This window comes from Lissotriton helveticus, chromosome 5_1, assembly GCF_964261635.1.
Source record: "Lissotriton helveticus chromosome 5_1, aLisHel1.1, whole genome shotgun sequence".
Taxonomy (NCBI): domain Eukaryota; kingdom Metazoa; phylum Chordata; class Amphibia; order Caudata; family Salamandridae; genus Lissotriton; species Lissotriton helveticus.
The window spans coordinates 578,857,453-578,882,846 of record NC_136065.1 but is presented as its reverse complement, the minus strand read 5'-3'; the positions used below and the strand labels follow the sequence as shown (position 1 = coordinate 578,882,846).

Below are 25,394 nucleotides of genomic sequence, written 5' to 3'. Positions count from 1 at the left end.
TAATAGCATTATATTTTATTGTAGGTGCCCTAAATCACGTGATCGCTGTAGTTACGTGAATTATTTGCACGATCTTACTTACAAACTTCGATTGATTTGCTGCCACCTCAAATACGCCTTGTTCATACAGATACCGCTTAACACGCCGTCCTAGCTGCAGTAAGTGACTAGTCTTTTCTTGGCATATTAGGACACTTACTTCACTATGAAAGGTGTTGGGTGTAGAACTATTGACATGACTGAAAAAATGACTTCGACTATTCCAGTTGACCCATGAGTGCTCATTTCTTTCCTTCCACAGATTACCACTGACTAAGGGACCCAGAGTCCCGAAATGCATTAGGTTCTGTCTTTTTGTTTTAGTCTAAATTTGATTTAGAATGTTTGTAATTTGCCTTCATTGTTGTAAATGTGTGTGCTGGTAAACATAAACAATTCGAATTATGATGTAAATCCATGCGAAAATGGACATAGTACAATGTTTAATTAAAAAATTTGTTTTCATAATACGTATGACACATTAATTCGTAGTGCACGTTGGATTCCTAGTCGCCCCTGGGACTAGGCCGCTTTCAAGTTCTACAGACACCAGTGACCTATTGAAACTAAGCGTAAACTGTTCGGGAAAACAAATTCTGCAAGTTCCAATAAGATATCTGTATAGCTCATGTGGTGAGGTTGTGATAAAATAAGAAAAGAGACTTGTGGTCCTGGATCTTCCCAGCAGCTATGTACACTGTGTAACATGATTTGTCACTTCTGAGACCACTTGTTTGCGAGGTAGACCTACACTGGACCAGATCCTCTGGTTTTGCAAAGGCACAACACACTGGCAGTAACAAAGAGGAGGCAGTTACCATCAGTACTCTACTAGGCCTCTATATACAATGACCATGTATTTCCCTCAGTGACATATACTTATAGGTTTCATCAGCAGCATGGCATGAGAGGAGAGTAAACAAAATCAGATTGGAGTGTGGGACACTCCCAGGAATCAACTTGAAATACAGGTTGGAGTTACTGGCACTCCCAAGGTTTAAACTTTGAATATAGATCTCGGTACAAGGTTCATATATCAAACACTCTGAAGTGCTTTCTCTTGGCATCCCTGTTCATCAGAGAAAAACTGAGCTTCATTCTTTAGTTCTAGTGCAATGATGGCTCAAGCGCCAAGGTTACAAGAAGGGTCCGGAGCATGAACACCTAAGAAGTGCTGGAGGGAATCCCGTAGAGGGCATGGAGGAAAAGTCTATAGTCTTTGAAAATGCAGGTACTCTGTCCTGCTTACTACTATAGCAGAATTAGTGCACACTAACCGGATGCCAAGTACTTCCACTTGTCTGAAGTTTGAAGAACATCTCGAGGCTTTCACTATGGGAGTCGCAGTGGAACAGGAATAGCTGTACAGGAGTAATAGATGTGTCAAGGGTGCTGGAGCCACCAGTCCAACTTGGACTTGAAGTAGACTAGAGCGCTTCTCGGTTTTAGCTGGATTCTTCAGATGAGGGGTAAGAGTAAAGCTTGCTCTGCAGGAAATGAGGCCAAGCAATGGCTGGGGAGTGATTTATATACCCTCTGGAAGATTCAACAGATGTAGCTAGTGCACGTGGTGCATATGGCCGCTTGAAAGGTTCTCCACGACCCTTGAAGGAAACACGTGTTTGTGAACTTGCTTTGATCTTACAGGAAGGGCAGGTGCAACTTGACGGTTGGAACCAATTGACCAAGAATCAAATGTATCGTTTTTGCTCGAACATGCATAATGGAAAACCGCACCAAGGCCCTAGTATTAGCAGGTGCCATGTCCACTATTGGTTCACTGGGTTCTCGTGGAAGCTTGAAGACACTCCATGGAAAACACCTTGGCCCTAATACCAGTGTGTGAAAGGCACTCTATTGGTTGATTGGTTCTGGGGAGCCCTTTCAGGGACTAGAGCGCAATGGAATTGTGGACTTTGGGGAACATCAGTCATGGTATCCTAGTGTACCATTAAACACCACAGGGCTAATACAACATGAGCCCTGCATGCTAGGACCACTACACAGAGCGCGCATGAGGGGTTGTGACATGCGGCACACCAAGATAGACCAAAAGTGCCTCACTTCTGGAAACTACCAACCCCACTTAAAAGGTTTTGGGCAAGGGGGAGTGGTCTCTCTTTGTTGTGACTTTCTGCTGGACACTAGGACTGGAGGCGGCAGCCAAGGTCAACTGGAAGGAGAAGCCCCCTGACATCCATCTAGACTAAGTACTTTGCAGGCAGTTGCCCCAGGACCAGGGAGACTGTTCCCCCTTAAACACCATGACTCGGTGCGGACTAATGCGCCGCAGTGGAGAGTAGCTCCAGAGGCAACCAAGGACTAAGGCTGGCGCAGGGAGCTAGGTGAACCAGCCCCCTGTAGAGTTTGCCACCGTAGAAGCCAGGAGGCCTGAGCAAAGGCTAGGGCTTTCCACCAGGAGCAAAATTACCCCACAGTAAAATGGCCCAATGCGGCCCGAGATGCATGCAGGAGAAGGATTTGACATTCAACCTTACCCCCCCCCCCGTAAACAATCGCAGCACACGTGGAGTGGAGCTCCGCTGCCCAGCTGCTAAGCCCCCACCCCCTCACATGGGGTAGGCCAGGGAAGGGTCAGCACAAAGATCATTCCTTCATTTTTTCCCAGGTAGGGGGGGCGTGTGTGCCCCACCCCACTCCCCAGGCTCATTCCTTCCCCCGCGGTTCCCCCCCTCCTCCCCAGGGTCTGATGCTTACAATTTTTCCAAAGAGTGGGCATGTGTCTAGCTCCCTTCCTAGATGTTCCACTAGCCAGGGGACCACATCCTCTGGGCTGTTTATGCCCAAATGTGGAGTTTGGGACCCCATCTCCTAAAACTGAGGGTAGCGCTGTCATGCCTCCCCTTTTCCCCAATGGCTGGCTGAGAGATGAAAGCTGCTGATTCCCGCAGGTACCTGGAGAAGTGCTGCTTGTTCAGGGAGCCAGCGGGGAGCAGCCAGGGGTGGCAGTCCAGGCTGCACTCCAACAAAGAAGGCAAGTGGGGCTGCCCAAGTGCGCTGGGCACCACTGAGGAATCACGCAGTTAATCCACTGAAGCTATCCTGGCTGAAGACGGCTGATAGCCAGAAACCGGTCTAGGATGCTTGATTGCGGTCCAGGGAAGACATGGCTTGGCAGTTCGGGCTGGACTGTTCCCATGAGTCACTGGGTCGAGGCTGATTTGCATATGGCCATGTCTGAACTGGGGTGGTGTGGAGTGCAAAAAAACGATGGATTTAGGCCCAGATCTCTGTACTGGGATGAATGTATGACATTGTTCTGCATTCTGTCCTTTAACTGTTGTTTTTGCATTTACTATAGCTTCTACCACATCAGAGCAGCATTCGGAGAAGCACCCACCTATTTTACTACAGGAGGTGCCAGCTCTACTGCCCAAAGGTGCCATTGACAGGGTGAGGCACTCCGAAATAGACTCCGGTTGTTGCTTCAGCAATTTCCTTGTGCCGAAGAAGGATGGAAGCCTTCGTCCTCACATAGATCTTTACCCTCTGAATGCCTTCCCCTGGAAGGAAATATTCAAAATGCTCATACTGGCCCAACATCGAGGGTCCAGGATCCAGGGCAGAGAGAAGTCGGGCGCATACCTGTTCGTCGGTTTTTGGCCCAGTGCCAGGAGTCCTGGACTTCTGCCACTAGCATGCTGTGACCCTCCACACCTGCAGCCCCGGGCCACTACACCACACGCTGCTGCCTGGCCTCACCGCATGCTGCTGCCTGGCCTCACCGCATGCTGCTGCCTGTTTCCCCTCTGTTTCCCCTCTGTTTCCCCTCTGTTTCCCCTCTGTTTCCCCTCTGTTTCCCCTCTGTTTCCCCTCTGTTTCCCCTCTGTTTCCCCTCTGTTTCCCCTCTGTTTCCCCTCTGTTTCCCCTCTGTTTCCCCTCTGTTTCCCCTCTGTTTCCCCTCTGTTTCCCCTCTGTTTCCCCTCTGTTTCCCCTCTGTTTCCCCTCTGTTTCCCCTCTGTTTCCCCTCTGTTTCCCCTCTGTTTCCCCTCTGTTTCCCCTCTGTTTCCCCTCTGTTTCCCCTCTGTTTCCCCTCTGTTTCCCCTCTGTTTCCCCTCTGTTTCCCCTCTGTTTCCCCTCTGTTTCCCCTCTGTTTCCCCTCTGTTTCCCCTCTGTTTCCCCTCTGTTTCCCCTCTGTTTCCCCTCTGTTTCCCCTCTGTTTCCCCTCTGTTTCCCCTCTGTTTCCCCTCTGTTTCCCCTCTGTTTCCCCTCTGTTTCCCCTCTGTTTCCCCTCTGTTTCCCCTCTGTTTCCCCTCTGTTTCCCCTCTGTTTCCCCTCTGTTTCCCCTCTGTTTCCCCTCTGTTTCCCCTCTGTTTCCCCTCTGTTTCCCCTCTGTTTCCCCTCTGTTTCCCCTCCTACAACATGGAAAGCCTGTAGTTCAAGCTCCACGTCGCAGTCTGCTTAACCCTAAGCGGCCTCTCATCTATAGACCACTGGGACCACCCACAAACTTTACCCCTTGATGCTAGTAATAACATCCTACTCGGAGACCTGAACTTCCGCCTGGAAGACCATGCCGTCCCCACCGCAACAGCACTCACTGGAGGGCTGGGCCTCACCCAACAAGTAAAGAGACTTTCCTATGTCGCTGGATGCCTCTTGGGCCCTATTTTCACCAACTTCTGCAACATCAGAGTTGACTAGCCCACATGAGTCCCCTGGACTGACCACACAGTAATAAGTTGAGCATCTATGTTCTGGTCCAATGCACATGCACTACTGCCAGAAACTTGAAAGCTTCACGGATGAGGAATGGAACACCCAAAGACCTGAACACAACCGCCTCCCCAAAGCCATAAAGTATTTCAACAATTAGATCTCCTCCTGCGCCAACTCTCTGGTGGCCCCACTATTCCTCTCCCGATCTCTGATTGAGGGCTCGATTCCACAGTTAATCTCATTGCGCCAGAGTTCCCCTGGTCATCGGCGACACCACAGCTGTTCAAGTCTTAGAAGGCAGCCATGCTGCATATTTTTGGCAATCTTCTGGCCCTCTCTCGCTGCATTCAAGCCTGGTCCCCCTCAAACAAAACCATACAAGATCCAGGCTACTTGGTACATGGAAGAACTCAAACTGATAAAACACCACCTCAAACTTTTGGAGCACAAATGGAGAATGAGCCAGGACAATGCAGTCAGAAGCATGGTAAAATCCACCCTGAGGCGCTACACCAAGTGATCCGTACCCTCAAATATGCTGCTCTGGCGGACCACGTCGATGCCAGCACCAACGGAAGCAAAGAAACCTTCTGCATTGTGATACATTTCACCTCCTCTTCAGCTGCCTCCAACTCGTTCGCTCCCTTACAGGTCCTCTCAATTCTTCTGCAACAAAATTACTGTAATTAACAGCAACGTCAGCCCACAACTGGACCTGACAGACCTTGCCAAATGCCTCCCGTACTTATCCAAGGAACCCATGATAACCACATGGCCAATCATCACCTGAGCAGAAACCGCACCACCATGAAGTCCATCCACTGAGGGGACCCCATGAGACCCCTATCCCCATCATTCTCATTCCAGAGGACTGCAACCCATCATCACCTTGCTCACACCCATTTTGAATGCCTCCACCTCTCGAGCGATCTTCGTAGATGCTTGGAAACACTCAGCTGTCCTCCCATTGTTAAAGAAACCTTCTGTGGACCCTTCAACGCTGGCCAAATACAGAGTCATCTCCCTGCTACCAGTGCCGACCAAGGTCAACACTCAGTCGGGTTTCAGGCCAAACTACAGCAAGGAAGCGGCTCTCATCGCTGCATGTATGACATCTGCATGACTTTGGACAGAGGAGACCTGGCAGCCCTCAACCTCCTGGACCACTCTGCAGCATTTGACAGTCTCTCACCCATTCTCATCCAATGTCTACACGACATCTGAATCCAAGGACATGCACACTGATGGATCTGCTGCTTTCTTACTGGAAGGAACTTGTTCGTCATCCTGGCAATGTACTCCTCCGACACCCAGGAACTAATCCATGAAGATCCTCTCTGAACCCGACCTTCTTCAATGCAAATATGATCCGTCTAGCCAGCATCATCTACTCTCTATTTCAACATCCTTTCCTATGCTAACATGCAACTAATTCTCTCCCTCCCAGACAAGACATTTAGTACCCAGATCAAGTTCAATGTCTATATAGCTGAAATTGCCCACTAGATGAAGACCAACTGTCTAGATGAAGACCAACTGTCTAAAGGTGAACACTGACGACTGAAATAGTGATCTTCATGAAGATCACATCTCTGTGGGACTTCACCTGGTGGCCAACATTGCTAGGACCAACAGCGTCATCCCTCAAAACCCACGCCATGAACCAAGGCATTTTCGACAGAACCGCCTCTTGCTTCTGTACCCCAAGAATACGGAGGAAGACTTTTTCAAATGGCTCAAAACATCACCCATAAAACTGTCATGCAGGCAGTGTTTACAAGCAAGATGGATTCCGGGAACACCCTGTATGCCAGATCAATGGATAACTCACCAGAAGGGTGTAGACTTCATAACACTCCTGCCACAAGGGGAGATGCTGCACATTGGTGAGGAGAGCCTGAGTGAAAACCCACTTTGAAACATGAATCATTAAAAACAGTGATAGTATCCAAATTTTCGACCATGAGTTACCAGTACAAAAAGATCATTAAAAAGCACTGGCCACTGCTCACCAATGAACCAGATTTTCAAAACATCATAGCTCATCAACCCACATTTGGATATACCAGGAGTAAAAACATAAGACATCTTAAAACAGACTGGAGACACTGAGATGAACAATCACAAAGGGACAATGCCCTGTTATAATTGCAGTTGCTGCAATAATATAATAAAGGGCAATACCATGACACACCCAATGAGAGGAACCACCATCAAATTGAAAACCACAGCAACTTGTGACTCCCAACATGTCATATACTATCTGAAATGTCCATGTGGACTCATATATGTGGGCAAAACAATCAGGAAAATCAAAATACGAATATCTGAACATAAGAGAAATATTAGAACCAACAACTTGAGGTCCAGTGTTGCTACACATTTCAATGAGAGACATCACAATATCAGTCAACTGAAGTTTGCGATATTGGAAACCATTGCAAAAATCCCAGGCAGAGACATGAATCGAACATTATTACAACGAGAAAATCATTGGATATACTTTTTGAATGCAATGAAACCGAATGGGCTCAATGACAGAGTAGAATTCTCATGCTATTTGTAAAATGGTAACAAGACACTGTTACATTCATTTGACTTTATTGTAAGGGCAGATTTACTGATTACATTGTGTTTCTAGGACCGTTGCTCACTCCTAATCACATCTTTTCATTTGTAGTATTAGTATTTTCAAATCCGATATTTCAATATTGAGTATATCACTATTTTATCCACTATTTTTTCCTTCTTTCACTTTTTCAACCACATTTTCGGCATCTTTCTATTTTTACCACTTCAAGATGGCTTCTAAACTGAATCGCCACATTAGTCTTATTTCTCTGTTCCCAACACATTCATAACGCATGTATTTCACCACTCCAAAATGGCGCTGAGATCGGATCACCACCCTCAGTCCTATTTCTATCTCCAAACACACTTGCAACGTTTAAATCGCGGGCTCGTCTTTTGAACCTGGCAAGAACACGAAAGAAACCTGTTACAATTTCTTTGCATGATTTAGGTAAGAAACTCCTCACGGGCACTGGCTGCACATTTTTCACACTGGAAATAGCGCGGAGCACATTATTGAGTTATTTCACGAACACGGACTAATGAGCATTTTTATTTTCACTCTGAAATGCACCGTGAAATTAGAACGCTTTCCTTATTCACAACACTTCGGTGATCATCTAAATAATCTGTTCCCTCAACGCAATTTATCACGCTACATCTTACCTTTATTAACATCTCTCAAATTATCAATTCTAATAATATCAGATTGCATGTCTAATTTTAGATAGATGATATAAATATGTTTACCTACGTGTTTAGTAGGAACTTATCCTCATACTGAGTTCATTTAATCTTTACGTTTAGATTCCCCTGATGAAGTGCACTTGCTGCACGAAATGCATTGGGAACGCTTTGCAAAAACCTGTGGAATAATATAAAACAAATAAAAACATGTGAAAATCGTCATAAAGAAGTTAACCTTGAAGTTAATGATAACAATTATCTTCAAATAAATACCCTTTTTTTGAAACCTTCACCTTGACTGGATTAAATATTTTAACAAATTTTGAACGCATTACAGCGGATCACGAGCTGTGCCCAGAGGGCCATCCTCTATGCAGAGGATGCTTCAAATCTTCATACGCTTAACACTCTAAGAGGTAGAGAGTGATACCACTGGAGCACGCTACACCAGCACAAATAGAACACTCGAAAGCCTGTGTGCCAACCAAAGAATTTTTGTTTTCAAAATAACTTAAGCAAACACGATATTTTTTTTTTTACCAGAGACCATAACACTTACCCTAATAACTACCCTATTACATTGTGCTCATGCTTGCATATAACCAAATTTATTTCATTCATGAAAAGGTACCGTCACCAAGGAGCCTCTGTCATCCAGAAATGTATTCTATTACTGCAGAATTAATGCATTTTGGCTACGGATGTAGCCGTGTTCACATAGCGGGGGAACCAATTTTGTTACATCCTATATACTCTTCACTCGTGTGAAGTCATGATGGAAAGACTCATCTTTTATTTAGTACACTTGCTTGCAACCCTTGGGTGTTTACATTGATGAATTTTAATTCTCCCTGCTGGTGATTAGTCATTTTTAATTTTAAGCTGTTGAGACAAATAAAAGATTTGGGTCTTGGATATCATTGTTTCTAAGAAACTGATAAGTCTGATGTTACTAGTGGCATAAATATTCTTACCTGAATAGTATATGTACACATTTGTAGACCCACTATAGCACTTTTTTTGCAGAATGTTTTAGTACTGAAATTAATTTAGCATTATCCGATTTACTGGTTCATCTTTGTATGTATTTTTAGTGTTTTGGTGTTTTGTACCTCACTGTCCTAATAATCTTGCTTGATTCATTACATTATTTTGGGGAGAAGCAAATGATCTCCAATTTGGTCCCTCCTTTCTTTTTTTTTTTCTTCAAGATAATCAATCATTGCTGTCATTAGGATTCCTCCCTCATTCAGGCAAAGGGGCATCTGACAGCTGAAACATTTTTGGCTAGTAAGCTTCAGAATTTTTTGCAGTAACTGTACTTGTATATTCCTTCCCTTTGTCAAAATATAGATTTTAAAAAGATAGCGCTTCACTAACTCCAGTTTGTTTATTTTGTAGATCACAATCATTGAACTAATGTATTCATCTTTATTCGTTCTGCAACATACATTTGACAGACATGTATTATTTGTTTTGTTGCTTCTTGTAGATCTCCAGTGGATTGAGGTTTCAGACTCAAAAGAAGCTTACAAACTATTACACTTGGGGAAGAGATGCCAGAGTTTTGCTAGCACTAAGTTGAACAGCTCTTCTAGTAGAAGGTAATCAATTTTCTCTTTAGTATTGTTGTCTAATACCTTGAAGCATATTCATTCTAAGTTAAGATATTTCATCATAGTTTTAAAGTATGAGATAGGACTTGAACGGGATGCCTTTTCTTTTAATTCATTAAAATCTAATTGTAGTTTCTACACCTTTCTTATTCAGTTACACCTCATGTTCAAACTTAGAATAGTGGAGAGCATGAGGAAGACATACAGTGAATAAAGCTTTCTTTTGTTTTTGTCTGAATACTGAGGTTTGTCCCAAGTCCGTGCCTTAAAGCTTGCCCAGTATTTCCACCAACCACTACACCTGCTCGTTGTCTCTCCCTATGCCATATTTTCCTACTCCCTTGGTGGCTCTGCTTTGTCCACACTCTATGGCGGAAATGCAATTTCGGTAGGGGTCTGATTTGTCATGCGACTGCACACCCGGTGTTGGGTGTGTAGAAATTTGATCATATTGCCCCCTATTCACTTTTCTCTGCACTGACTTCTTTAATCGATCTGTTCTATTATGTAAGACTTTTTATCACCTGCCTGGTGACCAGTCTATCCATATAATGTCAGCTGGCAAGATTTGGCAAACCATGGAATTTGTAGACCTAAGTGCCCCCTGGAGTCTAAGCCAGTGTTATCCATCCACTCAGTATTACTTTGAAACATACAATTTTTTTAACAAGTTATTAAGTCATGTTTTGCTTTTTCCTTTCCTTAAATTTTTCCTGGGTTACAGCATTTGATGATGCTTTGTCTTTGGCTGTCCTTCTTGTACGATCTTTTTACGTTGACTTTACCCATTTTTCTCTTACTCTTTTTTTTCATTTATTCTACGATTGATTGGTTTCATAGTGTAATGTCCCCACTCCACTGAGGTTGAGGGAAGATTTAAATAATTATTAAAAAAATGAATAAATGGAATCTATAATTGTACATTTTAAGTGGATAGAAATGGTTGGTAGAAAGATGCGGCCATCGAATGCCACTGAAATGTGCGGCTTATAGAAAAGGTTGCATTTCTTGAGGTTCATTAATGGAATGCACTGAAAATGATAACGATTAAATTAATCTACCTCAATTCTAAAGATGTACAAAACAGAGTGTCAATATTTCATTGGCTTCTGGAAGTAGTAAAAATAATTTTACATTTTGTTGGATGAATAGGGGACTGACTTGTATTTCCCCTACCCAAGAGGGAATTAAGTTTTAACTGTCGGCATATAAGCTCAATGATATCTTTGTCTTTTGTGATTGTGAGTAACAATATTGAGTTATCTTTATATGACTTTAAAATCGGTAGCCTGCACAACCAAATATTTATAGATTTAGCAATGGAGCATTGAGTTAGTGGATTACCAAGGCAAGTAACACAAGAAAAGCTGTACAAAGCTAGTCATTGCCACATGGGAGAGGCAGGAGCCTACAACCCCCAGAATTGCTTGAGGCTGTCCTGATGCCACAGCTCACGTCACTCTTGCGCCTGGACAAACACAGGCCGCTCTGACCTGATCCACCAGCAACCCCAGCTTCAGCATAGGGAAGTGGTCAGAGATAGTTCATCTGCCCTCAACAGCCCTGGACTACCAGTAATTGATCTACCCCCAGCGTGCTGCCCCATACTTTGATTTTGGTAGTGGTTCCAGGCCTTGAACCTCAAAGGGCTGAGCCTCCTGACCAACCTATTAATAAAGTTGCACATTGGCTAAGCAAACATGCCTGAATCAAAGTGAAAGACCATAGGCACATCTTGATGGCCAGGAGGGTCTCTTGGATAGGTCGGTCTAGGATAACATTTGATCGCGATAATGTGAAAGTCTCATTCAGATTCCCAAAACTAGCTCGAAACATCTTGCAACAGACCTCCCAGTCCCTTTACCTAGAGTCGGGTATCAAGTCACTACCTTTGTGTTTTTTTTTACAGGCCCTCTCAAAATATCATAACCAGCAATTGCCTCCCATTCCAGGCAGGAGTTTCTTCTTTCGGGGGTATACAGACAACACACAATCCCTATGCTCCCCTGAGGCACCTTAATGAATGTCTGCGGCATCACCGTCAGAGTGGAAATATGGGAGACACAGGCTGGTGCTAAAGTTAACCATCATCTTGGTTGCATAAGTGGCCCCGGGGGCAAGTATCATGGGAACTAGTATTCCAAAGTTGGGCTTCACTGAGCCATTTTTAAACCATACCTGGGCAGGGGTGAAAGCCTAAAAAGTGTTTCCTGGAACGTGGCAGGTCTAGCCGCAAAATTCCATTTTATTGGATTCTTTTTTTAAATTTTTTAATTCTTTATTTATAGTTTTAAAAAAAAAAACAAATAGCTAGGTTCATGTGATTACATAGCATCTAACACATAAAACAACATTGTCTGTCCTGATCCAGTTAGGAAAACACTTACCGTTTTGTTATAGACAAGTAATGTTTGTGCCAGTCGGTAAGTTCGAAAAGGTTGCCATATATCAAGTGATCTGGATGCTGGGGGTTGCAATTCAGCAAATGCATCACAATTAGTATTGCAGTATGACATGCTGAGCATCAAGCCTATCAACGTCGGTGAGAGTTACTCCCCCAGTGTAAAGCGACTTTTCTCTTGGCCAACAATAACACAGAAGAGCCAAGAAGTCTTGGGGAGGCCTTGTACGTGTCCTAGCATTGCCTGTAGGGTTGTGAGAGAAATGTTCATGTCAGTCCTGTGAGAATTTGTCAATAAAACCCTTCCAAAATTGGGCCACCTTGTCACACTTCCATGTAATTTGTGCAAAGTCTGCCATCGGGGTGCTACATAGAGGGCATGTGTGTGGTCGCGCAGGGTCCATTCGGTTTACCTTGGCAGGAGTGATGTAAGCCCGCCGTAAAAATTTTAAATGTAGTATTTTATGTTTATGGTTAAAGGAGACTTTTGTGGTTTTTCGCAACAATAGCGCCACTGAGTATCCGCGAGTATCCGTGAGGGGTTGACCCAGGTCCTGTTCCACGCCAACCGTATCCTTTCATCCCTAGTTTGGAGCATTGCGATGGCGGCTCTGTAGATTCTTGACATCAGAAGTTCCCGCCACTGTCCTTGATAAGTAGTATTAATCAGGGAAATCTGGTGGTTCTAAGGTATAGCTGGGGATCCGCGATCTTAGTGCCCCTGCCACCTGCATAATATAAACTGGTCCGTAAATGTGGCCTCTATGAATCAGACATCCTCAACACGAGAAAATGTGTTCATTGGCGAATATGTCCCAAATGTAGTCAAATTTAATTTAGACAAGGTACGCTGCACCGTTGCCTTCTGGGTGATGGGTACCCAGAGGTTCCTTGCTAAGGGAAGTGCCGAGGAATAAAGGAGTTGTGCCCCGGTCGCCCGGGAAAGTTGTTTCAGGGCCCAGCTGGTTGTAGATAATGTCTGAAGGTTCTGTGGATCTCTTGCCAAGCCAATCAGCAAAAGTGCGGCTAGAGGGTGGGATGAGAGAGATCGGCCTTTGGTCACAAATAAGGGATCTGAGAGTCAAAATGAAACCAGTGTCTCGAAGCTGTACTATCGACAAAATAAATAAATACAAAATTTCGGTATTCCAAACCCGCCCGCCCGCTCTGGGCATTCCAGGTGACCCTGGGTTGTCTGCCACCCCACACCAGCTGTATTAGATGGGAACGGGGTGTAGCAAAGCGCTGTATACAAAGGTATTGGTATGTTCTGCAAGAGATATAAGAACTGTGGTAGAACGACCATTTTAATCAAAGCGATTTTTACCGCCATAGTTGGGGGTAATTTCATCCAAGCGTTCAATCTTGTCGCACAGCTTCTCCATAGCTGGGCAATAATTGAGTTGAAGAATTTGCTACTGGTCTGTATGAATATGAATGCCTAAATATTTAACTGAGTCTTCACACCATTTTAATGAGAACTGTTTCGGTCACAATGGGCCGCGGTCAAAGTGAAGACCTCGTACTTGCACTAATGAATGTGCAAGCCCGATAGGGTGCTATAGCAGGTACTCTCTCGAAGAAAAGGCCCTAGGTTTTCGTCTGGCTGCCTCACATAGAGAATGTCATCTGTGTGATCAATAAAGGGCCCGTCTTAAACTGGATACCCCTGTGGGAGTGATTATCTTGGAGATGGCGTACAATCGGGTCCATCTCTGTAAGAAACTGGCTCTGTATATACTATACCAAAATGAGGTATAGTGTGTATAAATTCCAGTGACCCCAGAGGTAGGCAGAGGTTAAAGTTGAATAGAACCGTGCTCTCTAATAGTGGTATCTTGGACCGTGTTAAGCATTTGATGTACACACTCAGTCCGCAAATTAATTCACACACTCAAGAACCGAACTCTAAGCCAATTGTTTTTGTATAAAAAATATACTGTTTATTTTTAGAACCAAGCAAGCTTGGTACAGGTAAGCATTTAATACTTTTCAGTAATAAGTTACTGGATATAGAACAGTCTGAAAATGCAATAGGGATTGTACTTTGTTTGATTACAGGGGAACAGTAGTATGCAACACTTAGCAAATACAGTACATTAGAATAAATAGGCTTTTTAAATAAATTGCAGGTAAGTTACTTTTACGTTACTTTTTCTAACTCCGTGCTGGATGCCTAGAATCAGCACTGGGACATTTCCAAGTTTTTGTTATTTGTGTGTTTTTGAAAGAATATTTTCGTATTCAAAAACTCCACACTTAGTCGTTTTTGGAGGGAAAATTGTCCATGTTATCCCATGGAGGAAAAACAGGTAATTGGATTGCAGGTAAGTAAACCGCTGTGGAAGTCAAATGTTCTGGGGTTAGTTGGGGGCCGGGGGGGTTGGTAGGTGTTCTCCCAGGGTCAGTGATGCACTTGAATTGATCCTTCAGCGCACTGGGGCGGCCGGGTTCAGGGTGCTGTTTTGAGGTCTGGTGCCCTGTTTCCAGTGGAGAACCCCTGGGACAAAAACACTGCAGGCTCTGGGATGAGGATCTTCCAGTTGCGACCACCACTTCAAGGGGTAAGTTGGGATGTTGAGGGTTTGTTAGGCACTGTTGGTTTGGGCACACAAGACCGTGGGGCGTCGGGTGCAGGGTGTCTTGGGACTTCGGATTTTCTTACCCGCTCTGGTCGTGGTAGGTGGGGGTCGTCTGTATTGAGGCTGCAGGCGTTGTCTGGAGGCTTGAGGCAGGTCAGGGGTTGCCAAATCCCGGGTCAGGATCGCCAGGGGGAACCTCCTCGTGGTATTTTTCCACTCTAGCTCGGGCTGGGTTCGGCAGGTCCAGAGTCTGCTGGATTCGCAGTTTCTGGTTGGCACCAGAAGCTGCAGTTTGAACAAGTCCAGCGTTCACTGGAGATTCAGTCTTTGATGGGAAGGCTGGCAGGTCCTCCAGGGTTTTTGAGGTTGCTGGCTGCAGGACTCTAGGATTTTGCAGGAGCAGGTTAGAGGGGAGACAGGCCTGTAGGGCTGGAGCCAAATCAGTGGGCGTTGTCCTCTTGTAAGCTCTGCACGGCTTTTCGTCCTTTTCTTTTCTTGTGGTTTCTGGCTCTGCCTTCTTGGTTCAGGGCTGCCGCCTAAATACTGTATTTCAGGGGGCGTTTTAGGGGTCTTGAGGTCAGTAGCCACCCTTGATGTACTCGCCCCACGTGGGGTTGTGAGCACAATACCTCGCCCTGATTGGGGTGTGCCTGCCATCTGCAAGATGGTGAGCACTGGAGAGTGGACTTCACCTCGCCTCCCCCACCTGAGAGGTGGAGTTGGCAGAGGTGGGCACACCTCCTGAGCCTGCTAGTTTTTCCCGCGGAAAGGGAGGGGAGAAAGGAAGGGGGCCTGCTCCTGATAGCAGGAGAGGCTGAGGGTCGCATTACAAAGGCTGCCTGGCCTTTGAAGCTCCCCTGCCACAGATGGCTCTTCCTGGCCTGGAGGAGGTGTGAACACCTCCGGCCAGGAAAGGCTTTGTTTCTGGGCTTAGGGAGCATAGGCTCCCACCCTAGTGGTCCAGAAACATGTTTTGTGATGGCAGGCTGGTGTGTACCAGTAGGGGAACCCACCAGAGGCTGGTTGATTTCAGGGTGTATCTCTGAGATGCCCGCTGTGTACATTTTTAATTAACTCCCACACTGTCATCAGTGGGTTTAATGGGCTGAGAAGTTTGATACCAAACTTCCCAGTCTTCAGTGCAGCAATTATGGTGCTGTGGAGTTCGTAATGAAAAACCATATACTCTTAATGGCAGCACTGCACTTACAATGCCTAAGAATGGACTTGAACACGGTAGGGTTACAGGGCTCATGCATCTTTACCCTCTCCACTGGCATAGGTCACCCAGCTAGAGGGGTGACTGCCATGCCTACAACCCACTGTACTGGCATAGATCACACAGGGATGTGTGCCATGTTGACTCTTTACTTCTGCACCAAAACACACGGCCTGCAAAAGGGTGTTTGTGTGTCTCCGTCCGTACTCGTCCTTGTATATATGTGTGTGTGTGTGTGTGTCCATCCGTCCGTCCCAGTCCGTGTGTCCTTGTGTGTGTGTGTCTCCGTCGGTCCTTGTCCTTGTGTGTGTCCGTCCTCGTCCCTGTGTGTGTGTGTGTGTGTGTGTCCGTCCGTCCTCGTCCTTGTGTGTGTCTCCGTCCGGCTGTGTCCTTGTGTGTGTGTGTGTGTCTCCGTCCGTCCTCGTCCGTGTGTGTCTGTGTCTCCGTCCGTCCTCGTCCGTGTGTGTCTGTGTCTCTGTCCGTCCTCGTCCGTGTGTGTGTGTCTCTCCATCCGTCCTTGTGTGTGTGTGTGTCTCCGTCTGTCCTTGTGTCTGTCCGTCCTTGTCCGTGTCTCCGTCCTTGTGTGTGTGTGTGTGTGTGTGTGTGTCTCCGTCCGTCCTCGTCCTTGTGTGTCTCCGTCCGTCCTCGTCCTTGTGTGTGTGTGTGTGTGTGTGTCTCCCCGTTGGTCCTTGTCCTTGTGTGTGTGTCTCTCCGTCCGTCCTGTGTCTCTCTCCGTCCATCCTCGTCCTTGTGTGTGTCTGTCCGTCCTCGTGCTTGTGTGTGTGTCTCCGTCCGTCCCTTGTGTGTGTGTGGTCCTTGTGTGTGCCTGTGTGTGTGTGGTCATTGTTTGTGTGTGTCCGTCCTCGTCCTTGTGTGTCTCAGTCCATCCTCATCTGTGTGTGTGTGTCTCCGTCCGTCCTTGTGAGTCTCCGTCCGTCCTTGTGAGTCTCCGTCCGTCCTTGTGTGTCCGTCCGTCCGTCCTAGTCCGTGTGTCCTTGTGTGTGTGTCTCTGTCGGTCCTTGTCCTTGTGTGTGTCCGTCCTCGTCCCTGTGTGTGTGTGTGTGTCCGTCCGTCCTCGTCCTTGTGTGTCTCCTCCGTCCGTGTGTGTCTGTGTGTGTGTGTGTGTCTCCGTCTGTCCTCGTCCTTGTGTGTGTGTGTGTCTCCGTCCGTCCTCGTCCGTGTGTCTGTCTCCGTCCGTCCTCGTCCGTGTGTGTGTCTCTCCGTCCGTCCTCGTGCTTGTGTGTGTGTCTCCGTCCGTCCCTTGTGTGTGTGTGGTCCTTGTGTGTGCCTGTGTGTGTGTGGTCATTGTGTGTGTGTCCGTCCTCGTCCTTGTGTGTCTCAGTCCATCCTCATCTGTGTGTGTGTCTCCGTCCGTCCTTGTGTGTGTCTCCGTCCGTCCTTGTGTGTGTCTCCGTCCGTCCTTGTGTGTGTCTCCGTCCGTCCTTGTGTGTGTCTCCGTCCGTCCTTGTGTGTGTCTCCGTCCGTCCTTGTGTGTGTCTCCGTCCGTCCTTGTGTGTGTCTCCGTCCTTGTGTGTGTGTGTCTCCGTCCTTGTGTGTGTGTGTGTCTCCGTCCTTGTGTGTGTGTGTGTCTCCGTCCTTGTGTGTGTGTGTCTCCGTCCTTGTCCTTGTGTGTGTGTGTGTGTGTCTCCGTCCTTGTCCTTGTGTGTGTGTGTCTCCGTCCTTGTCCTTGTGTGTGTGTCTCCGTCCTTGTGTGTGTGTGTGTGTCTCCATCCTTGTGTGTGTGTGTGTGTCTCCGTCCTTGTGTGTGTGTGTCTCAGTCCTTGTCCTTGTGTGTGTGTGTGTGTGTCTCCGTCCTTGTGTGTGTGTGTGTGTGTGTGTGTGTGTGTGTCTCCGTCCTTGTGTGTGTGTGTGTGTGTGTCTCCGTCCTTGTCCTTGTGTGTGTGTGTGTGTCTCCGTCCTTGTCCTTGTGTGTGTGTGTGTGTCTCCGTCCTTGTCCTTGTGTGTGTGTGTGTCTCCGTCCTTGTCCTTGTGTGTGTGTGTGTGTGTGTGTCTCCGTCCTTGTGTGTCTGTCCTTGTGAGTCTCCGTCTGTCCTTGTGAGTCTCCGTCTGTCCTTGTGAGTCTCCGTCTGTCCTTGAGTCTCCGTCCGTGTGTGTCAGTGTGTGTCTCCGTCTGTCCTCGTCCTTGTGTGTGTCTCTCAGTCTGTCCGTCCTCGTCCGTGTGTGTGTGTGTGTGTGTGTGTGTCTCCGTCTGTCCTTGTGTGTGTGTCTCCGTCTCTCCTTGTGTGTGTGTCTCCGTCTGTCCTTGTGTGTGTGTCTCCGTCTGTCCTTGTGTGTGTGTCTCCGTCTGTCCTTGTGTGTGTGTCTCCGTCTGTCCTCGTCTGTGTGTGTGTCTCCGTCTGTCCGTCCTCGTCCTTGTGTGTGTGTCTCTCAGTCTGTCCGTCCTCGTCCTTGTGTGTGTGTCTCTCAGTCTGTCCGTCCTCGTCCTTGTGTGTGTGTGTGTCTCCGTCTGTCCTTGTGTGTCTCCGTCTGTCCTTGTGTGTGTGTCTCCGTCTGTCCTTGTGTGTGTGTCTCGTCTGTCCTTGTGTGTGTGTCTCCGTCTGTCCTCGTCTGTGTGTGTGTGTGTCTCCGTCTGTCCGTCCTTGTGTGTGTGTCTCTCAGTCTGTCCGTCCTCGTCCTTGTGTGTGTGTGTGCGTCTCCGTCTGTCCTTGTGTGTGTCTCCGTCTGTCCTTGTGTGTGTCTCCGTCTGTCCTTGTGTGTGTCTCCGTCTGTCCTTGTGTGTGTCTCCGTCTGTCCTTGTGTGTGTCTCCGTCTGTCCTTGTGTGTCTCCGTCTGTCCTTGTGTGTGTCTCCGTCTGTCCTTGTGTGTGTCTCCGTCTGTCCTTGTGTGTGTGTCTCCGTCTGTCCTTGTGTGTGTGTCTCCGTCTGTCCTTGTGTGTGTGTCTCCGTCTGTCCTTGTGTGTGTGTCTCCGTCTGTCCTTGTGTGTGTGTCTCCGTCTGTCCTTGTGTGTGTGTCTCCGTCTGTCCTTGTGTGTGTGTCTCCGTCTGTCCTTGTGTGTGTGTCTCCGTCTGTCCTTGTGTGTGTCTCCGTCTGTCCTTGTGTGTGTGTCTCCGTCTGTCCTTGTGTGTGTGTCTCCGTCTGTCCTTGTGTGTGTCTCCGTCTGTCCTTGTGTGTGTGTCTCCGTCTGTCCTTGTGTGTGTGTCTCCGTCTGTCCTTGTGTGTGTCTCCGTCTGTCCTTGTGTGTGTCTCCGTCTGTCCTTGTGTGTGTCTCCGTCTGTCCTTGTGTGTCTCCGTCTGTCCTTGTGTGTGTCTCCGTCCTTGTCCTTGTGTGTGTGTGTCTCCGTCTGTCCTTGTGTGTGTCTCCGTCCTTGTCCTTGTGTGTGTCTCAGTCCTTGTCCTTGTGTGTGTGTGTGTCTCCGTCCTTGTCCTTGTGTGTGTGTGTCTCCGTCCTTGTCCTTGTGTGTGTGTGTGTGTGTGTGTGTCTCCGTCCTTGTCCTTGTGTGTGTGTCTCCGTCCTTGTCCTTGTGTGTGTGTGTCTCCGTCCTTGTCCTTGTGTGTGTGTGTCTCCGTCCTTGTGTGTGTGTGTCTTCGTCCTTGTCCTTGTGTGTGTGTGTCTCCGTCTGTCCTTGTGTGTGTCTCCGTCCTTGTCCTTGTGTGTGTGTGTCTCCGTCCTTGTCCTTGTGTGTGTGTGTGTGTCTCCGTCCTTGTCCTTGTGTGTGTGTGTCTCCGTCCTTGTCCTTGTGTGTGTGTGTCTCCGTCCTTGTCCTTGTGTGTGTGTCTCCGTCCTTGTCCTTGTGTGTGTGTGTGTGTGTGTCTCCGTCCTTGTCCTTGTGTGTGTGTCTCCGTCCTTGTCCTTGTGTGTGTGTGTCTCCGTCCTTGTCCTTGTGTGTGTGTGTCTCCGTCCTTGTGTGTGTGTGTCTTCGTCCTTGTCCTTGTGTGTGTGTGTCTCGGTCCTTGTGTGTGTGTGTGTCTCCGTCCTTGTCCTTGTGTGTGTGTGTGTCTCCGTCCTTGTCCTTGTGTGTGTGTCTCCGTCCTTGTCCTTGTATGTGTGTGTGTGTGTCTCCGTCCTTGTGTGTGTCTCCGTCCTTGTGTGTGTGTCAGTGTGTGTGTCCGTCCTTGTGTGTGTCTCCGTCCGTCCTCGTCCTTGTGTCCGTCCGTCCTCGTCCTTGTGTCCGTCCGTCCTCGTCCTTGTGTCCGTCCGTCCTCGTCCTTGTGTCCGTCCGTCCTCGTCCTTGTGTCCGTCCGTCCTCGTCCTTGTGTCCGTCCGTCCTCGTCCTTGTGTCCGTCCGTCCTCGTGTCCGTCCGTCCTCGTCCTTGTGTCCGTCCGTCCTCGTCCTTGTGTGTGTCCGTCCGTCCTCGTGTGTGTCCATCCGTCCTCGTCCTTGTGTGTCTCCGTCCGTCCTTGTGAGTCTCCGTCCGTCCTTGTGAGTCTCCGTCCGTCCTTGTGAGTCTCCGTCCGTGTGTGTCAGTGTGTGTCTCCGTCTGTCCTCGTCCGTGTGTGTGTGTCTCCGTCTGTCCGTCCTCGTCCTTGTGTGGGTGTCTCTCCGTCTGTCCTTGTGTGTCTCCGTCTGTCCTCGTCCTTGTGTGTGTCTGTCCGTCCTTGTGTGTGTCTGTCCGTCCTTGTCCTTGTGTGTCTCCGTCCTTGTCCTTGTGTGTGTGTGTGTGTGTGTGTGTGTGTGTCTCCGTCCTTGTCCTTGTGTGTGTGTCTCCGTCCTTGTCCTTGTGTGTGTGTGTGTCTCCGTCCTTGTCCTTGTGTGTGTGTCTCCGTCCTTGTCCTTGTGTGTGTGTGTCTTCGTCCTTGTCCTTGTGTGTGTGTGTCTTCGTCCTTGTCCTTGTGTGTGTGTGTCTCCGTCCTTGTGTGTGTGTCTCCGTCCTTGTCCTTGTGTGTGTGTGTGTCTCCGTCCTTGTCCTTGTGTGTGTGTGTCTCCGTCCTTGTCCTTGTGTGTGTGTGTGTGTGTGTCTCCGTCCTTGTGTGTGTGTGTCTCCGTCCTTGTCCTTGTGTGTGTCTCCGTCCTTGTCCTTGTGTGTGTCTCAGTCCTTGTCCTTGTGTGTGTGTGTCTCCGTCCTTGTCCTTGTGTGTGTGTGTGTCTCCGTCCTTGTCCTTGTGTGTGTGTCTTCGTCCTTGTCCTTGTGTGTCTGTCCGTCCTTGTGTGTGTCTGTCCGTCCTTGTCCTTGTGTGTCTCCGTCCTTGTCCTTGTGTGTGTCTCCGTCCTCGTCCTTGTGTGTCTCCGTCCGTCCTCGTGCTTGTGTGTGTGTGTCTCCGTCCGTCCCTTGTGTGTGTGTGGTCCTTGTGTGTGTGTGTGTTTGTGTGTGGTCCTTGTGTGTGTGTGTGGTCCGTGTGTGTGTGTGTGTGTCCGTCCTCGTCCTTGTGTGTCTTCGTCCATCCTCATCTGTGTGTGTGTGTCTCCGTCTGTCCGTGTGAGTCTCCGTCTGTCCGTGTGAGTCTCCGTCTGTCCGTGTGAGTCTCCGTCTGTCCGTGTGAGTCTCCGTCTGTCCGTGTGAGTCTCCGTCTGTCCGTGTGAGTCTCCGTCTGTCCGTGTGAGTCTCCGTCTGTCCGTGTGAGTCTCCGTCTGTCCGTGTGAGTCTCCGTCTGTCCGTGTGAGTCTCCGTCTGTCCGTGTGAGTCTCCGTCTGTCCGTGTGAGTCTCCGTCTGTCCGTGTGAGTCTCCGTCTGTCCGTGTGAGTCTCCGTCTGTCCGTGTGAGTCTCCGTCTGTCCGTGTGAGTCTCCGTCTGTCCGTGTGAGTCTCCGTCTGTCCGTGTGAGTCTCCGTCTGTCCGTGTGAGTCTCCGTCTGTCCTTGTGAGTCTCCGTCTGTCCGTGTGAGTCTCCGTCTGTCCTTGTGAGTCTCCGTCTGTCCTTGTGAGTCTCCGTCTGTCCTTGTGAGTCTCCGTCTGTCCTTGTGAGTCTCCGTCTGTCCTTGTGAGTCTCCGTCTGTCCGTGTGAGTCTCCGTCTGTCCGTGTGAGTCTCCGTCTGTCCGTGTGAGTCTCCGTCTGTCCGTGTGAGTCTCCGTCTGTCCGTGTGAGTCTCCGTCTGTCCGTGTGAGTCTCCGTCTGTCCGTGTGAGTCTCCGTCTGTCCGTGTGAGTCTCCGTCTGTCCTTGTGAGTCTCCGTCTGTCCTTGTGAGTCTCCGTCTGTCCTTGTGAGTCTCCGTCTGTCCTTGAGTCTCCGTCCGTCCTTGAGTCTCCGTCCGTGTGTGTGTCTCTGTCTGTCCTTGTCTGTGTGTGTCTCAGTCTGTCCTTGTCTGTGTGTGTCTCCGTCTGTCCGTCCTCGTCCTTGTGTGTGTGTCTGTCTGTCCGTCCTCGTACTTGTGTGTGTGTGTGTGCGTCTCCGTCTGTCCTTGTGTGTGTCTCCGTCTGTCCTTGTGTGTGTCTCCGTCTGTCCTTGTCCTTGTCCTTGTGTGTGTGTCTCAGTCCTTGTGTGTGTGTGTGTGTCTCAGTCCTTGTGTGTGTGTGTGTGTGTGTGTGTCTCCGTCCTTGTCCTTGTGTGTGTGTGTGTGTGTGTGTGTGTGTTTGTCTCCGTCCGTCCTCATACTTGTCCGTCCGTCCTCGTCCTTGTGTCCGTCCGTCCTCGTCCTTGTGTGTCCGTCCGTCCTCGTGTGTCCATCCGTCCTCGTCCTTGTGTGTGTCTCCGTCCGTCCTTGTGAGTCTCCGTCCGTCCTTGTGAGTCTCCGTCCGTCCTTGTGAGTCTCCGTCAGTGTGTGTCTCCGTCTGTCCTCGTCCGTGTGTGTGTGTCTCCGTCTGTCCGTCCTCGTCCTTGTGTGGGTGTCTCTCCGTCCGTCCTTGTGTGTGTCTCCGTCCGTCCTTGTGTGTGTCTCCGTCCGTCCTTGTGTGTCTCCGTCCGTCCTTCTGTGTGCCTCCGTCCGTCCTTGTGTGTGTCTCCGTCTGTCCTTGTCCTTGTCAGTGTGTGTGTGTCTCCGTCCTTGTCCTTGTGTGTGTGTGTCTCCGTCCTTGTCCTTGTGTGTGTGTGTCTCCGTCCTTGTCCTTGTGTGTGTGTGTGTGTGTGTGTGTGTGTGTGTGTGTCTCCGTCCTTGTGTGTGTGTGTGTGTGTGTGTCCGTCCTCGTCCTTGTGTGTGTGTCTCCGTCCGTCCTCATCCTTGTGTCCGTCCGTCCTTGTGTCCGTCCGTCCTCGTCCTTGTGTCCGTCCGTCCTCGTGTCCGTCCGTCCTCGTCCTTGTGTGTGTCCGTCCGTCCTTGTGTGTGTCCGTCCGTCCTCGTGTGTGTCCATCCGTCCTCGTCCTTGTGTGTGTGTCTCCGTCCGTCCTTGTGATTCTCCGTCCGTCCTTGAGTCTCCGTCCGTCCTTGTGAGTCTCCGTCCGTGTGTGTCAGTGTGTCTCCGTCTGTCCTCGTCCGTTTGTGTGTGTCTCCGTCCGTCCTTGTGTGTGTCTCCGTCCGTCCTTGTGTGTGTCTCCGTCCGTCCTTGTGTGTGTCTCCGTCCGTCCTTGTGTGTGTCTCCGTCCGTCCTTGTGTGTGTCTCCGTCCGTCCTTGTGTGTGTCTCCGTCCGTCCTTGTGTGTGTCTCCGTCCGTCCTTGTGTGTGTCTCCGTCCGTCCTTGTGTGTGTCTCCGTCCGTCCTTGTGTGTGTCTCCGTCCGTCCTTGTGTGTGTCTCCGTCCGTCCTTGTGTGTGTCTCCGTCCGTCCTTGTGTGTGTCTCCGCCCGTCCTTGTGTGTGTCTCCGCCCGTCCTTGTGTGTGTCTCCGCCCGTCCTTGTGTGCGTGTCTCCGCCCGTCTCCGCCCGTCCTTGTGTGCGTGTCTCCGCCCGTCTCCGTCTGTCCTTGTGTGCGTCTCCGTCCGTGTGTGTGTCCGTCCGTCTCCGTCCGTGTGTGTGTCCGTCCGTCTCCGTCCGTGTGTGTGTCCGTCCGTCTCCGTCCGTGTGTGTGTCCGTCCGTCTCCGTCCGTGTGTGTGTCCGTCCGTCTCCGTCCGTGTGTGTGTCCGTCCGTCTCCGTCCGTGTGGTGTCCGTCCGTCCCTGTGCTTGTGTGTCTCCGTCCTCGTCCTTGTGTGTCCGTCCGTCCCTGTGCTTGTGTGTCTCCGTCCTTGTGTGTCCTCGTCCTTGTGCGTCTGTGTCACCGTCTGTTTCTGTGTCACCATCTGTGTTTGTGTCACTGTCTGTGTCACCGTCTGTGTTTCTGTGTCACTGTCTGTGTCACAGTCTGTGTTTCTGTGTCACTGTCTGTGTCACTGTCTGTGTCACAGTCTGTGTTTGTCTGTGTCACCGTCTGTGTTTGTCTGTGTCACTGTCTGTGTCACCGTCTGTGTTTGTCTGTGTCACCGTCTGTGTTTTTCTTAAGGCTACCTGATCAGCCTTCCTTGTTCAAGTACCCCGTTGTAAATAGGTTTTTGAAGGTCATCACACACGTTCCCTCCTGTTCCGTTCGTGATGCCTCAGTGGAACTTGAACCTTGTACTTACCTTTGTGATGTGTGCTCCCTTCGAGCCACTTCATAACTGTCCTCTCCGTCTTCTTACTTTAATTACATGGCTGCTGCACATAATCCTCTGCTGTGCTGGACAGCAATAAAAACGGGTTTGGTCATGACGAGCTCAGCTCGTCATGAGCACAGGAGCACTGTACTGCATGACGAGCTGAGCTCGTCATGAGCATGGAAGGGGCTAAAGACTGCTTTCCTGGTTGCCATCACCTCTGCCAGGAGAGTGAGTGAGCTCCAGGCTCTTCTAAACCACCTTTCCTTTCTGTCCATCCGGACAAGGTTGTGTTGCGGACGAGACCCTCTTTCCTACCCAAGGTAGTCACAGCCTTCCACATCGGGCAGTCTATCACCTTGCCCACCTTCTTCCCGCCTCCGCATCCCTCTAAAGAGGAAGAGCGGCTCAATCGTCTGGACCCAAAACGTGCGCTGTCATTCTATCTAGACTGCACACTGCAGTTCCGGGTGGATGACCAACTCTTTGTTGGTTACGTGGGCGCTAAGAAGGGACGGGCGGTGCACAAGCGGACCATCTCTCGGTGGATCATCTTGTGCATCCAGGCGTGTTACTCCTTGGCTAAGAAGGAACCCCCTGTTGTGCTGAGGGCTCATTCCACTCGGGCCACGGCGACTACGACTGCCTTAGGCCGAGGAGTGCCCTTGCAGGACATTTGTCAGGCGGCTACGTGGGCCTCGCTGCACACGTTTGCGAGACACTACTGCCTGGACAGCCAAGTCCGGAGGGATGGCTTCTTTGGCCGTTCCGTTCTCCAGGACTTTCTGGTGTGATTATTGGTTCGCAGACCCACCACCGGGGTTGGTATTGCTGGGGTATCTATTCTAAGGTAAGGAATCTATCACTAACGTGTCTCTTTCAGATGCACAAGTTACTACTTGTGTAACGATATATCTGTAAGAGACATTAGTTAGTGATAGATTCCTTACCGACCCACCCATCCTCCCCGTTCTGCGAACCGATATCTAGGGTTAAGGTCATCCCCTTTCAGGGCCCTAGTTTCATGGCACCAGTGTTGGTTCTATCATGGTTCTGCGTATCTGGCGCGGAAAAGCTGTGTATAAGAACTGACGTCAGCACGCGGAGGTGGCGTCTAAATACTCAAACGTCCTCACGGCGCCACGACGCTGACGAAGGACGCGGAGCCGCGGCCGATGCCTACCGACGCGCATGGGTACTGCTACGCAAAAAATTTCCGGATCCA

At 49.2% G+C, this 25,394-nt stretch overlaps 1 protein-coding gene across 2 annotated transcripts in view; it reads left to right on the top strand.

The window, feature by feature from the left end:
• KIF20B (kinesin family member 20B) overlaps window positions 1–25,394 on the top strand; it is a 608,549-nt gene that overhangs the window by 162,000 nt on the left and 421,155 nt on the right. For both annotated transcript variants that reach the window (XM_078642920.1, XM_078642919.1), the window contains exon 9: window positions 9,470–9,581. In XM_078642920.1, the coding sequence (XP_078499046.1) occupies window positions 9,470–9,581 (112 nt within the window). The remainder of the gene's footprint in view (window positions 1–9,469; window positions 9,582–25,394) is intronic.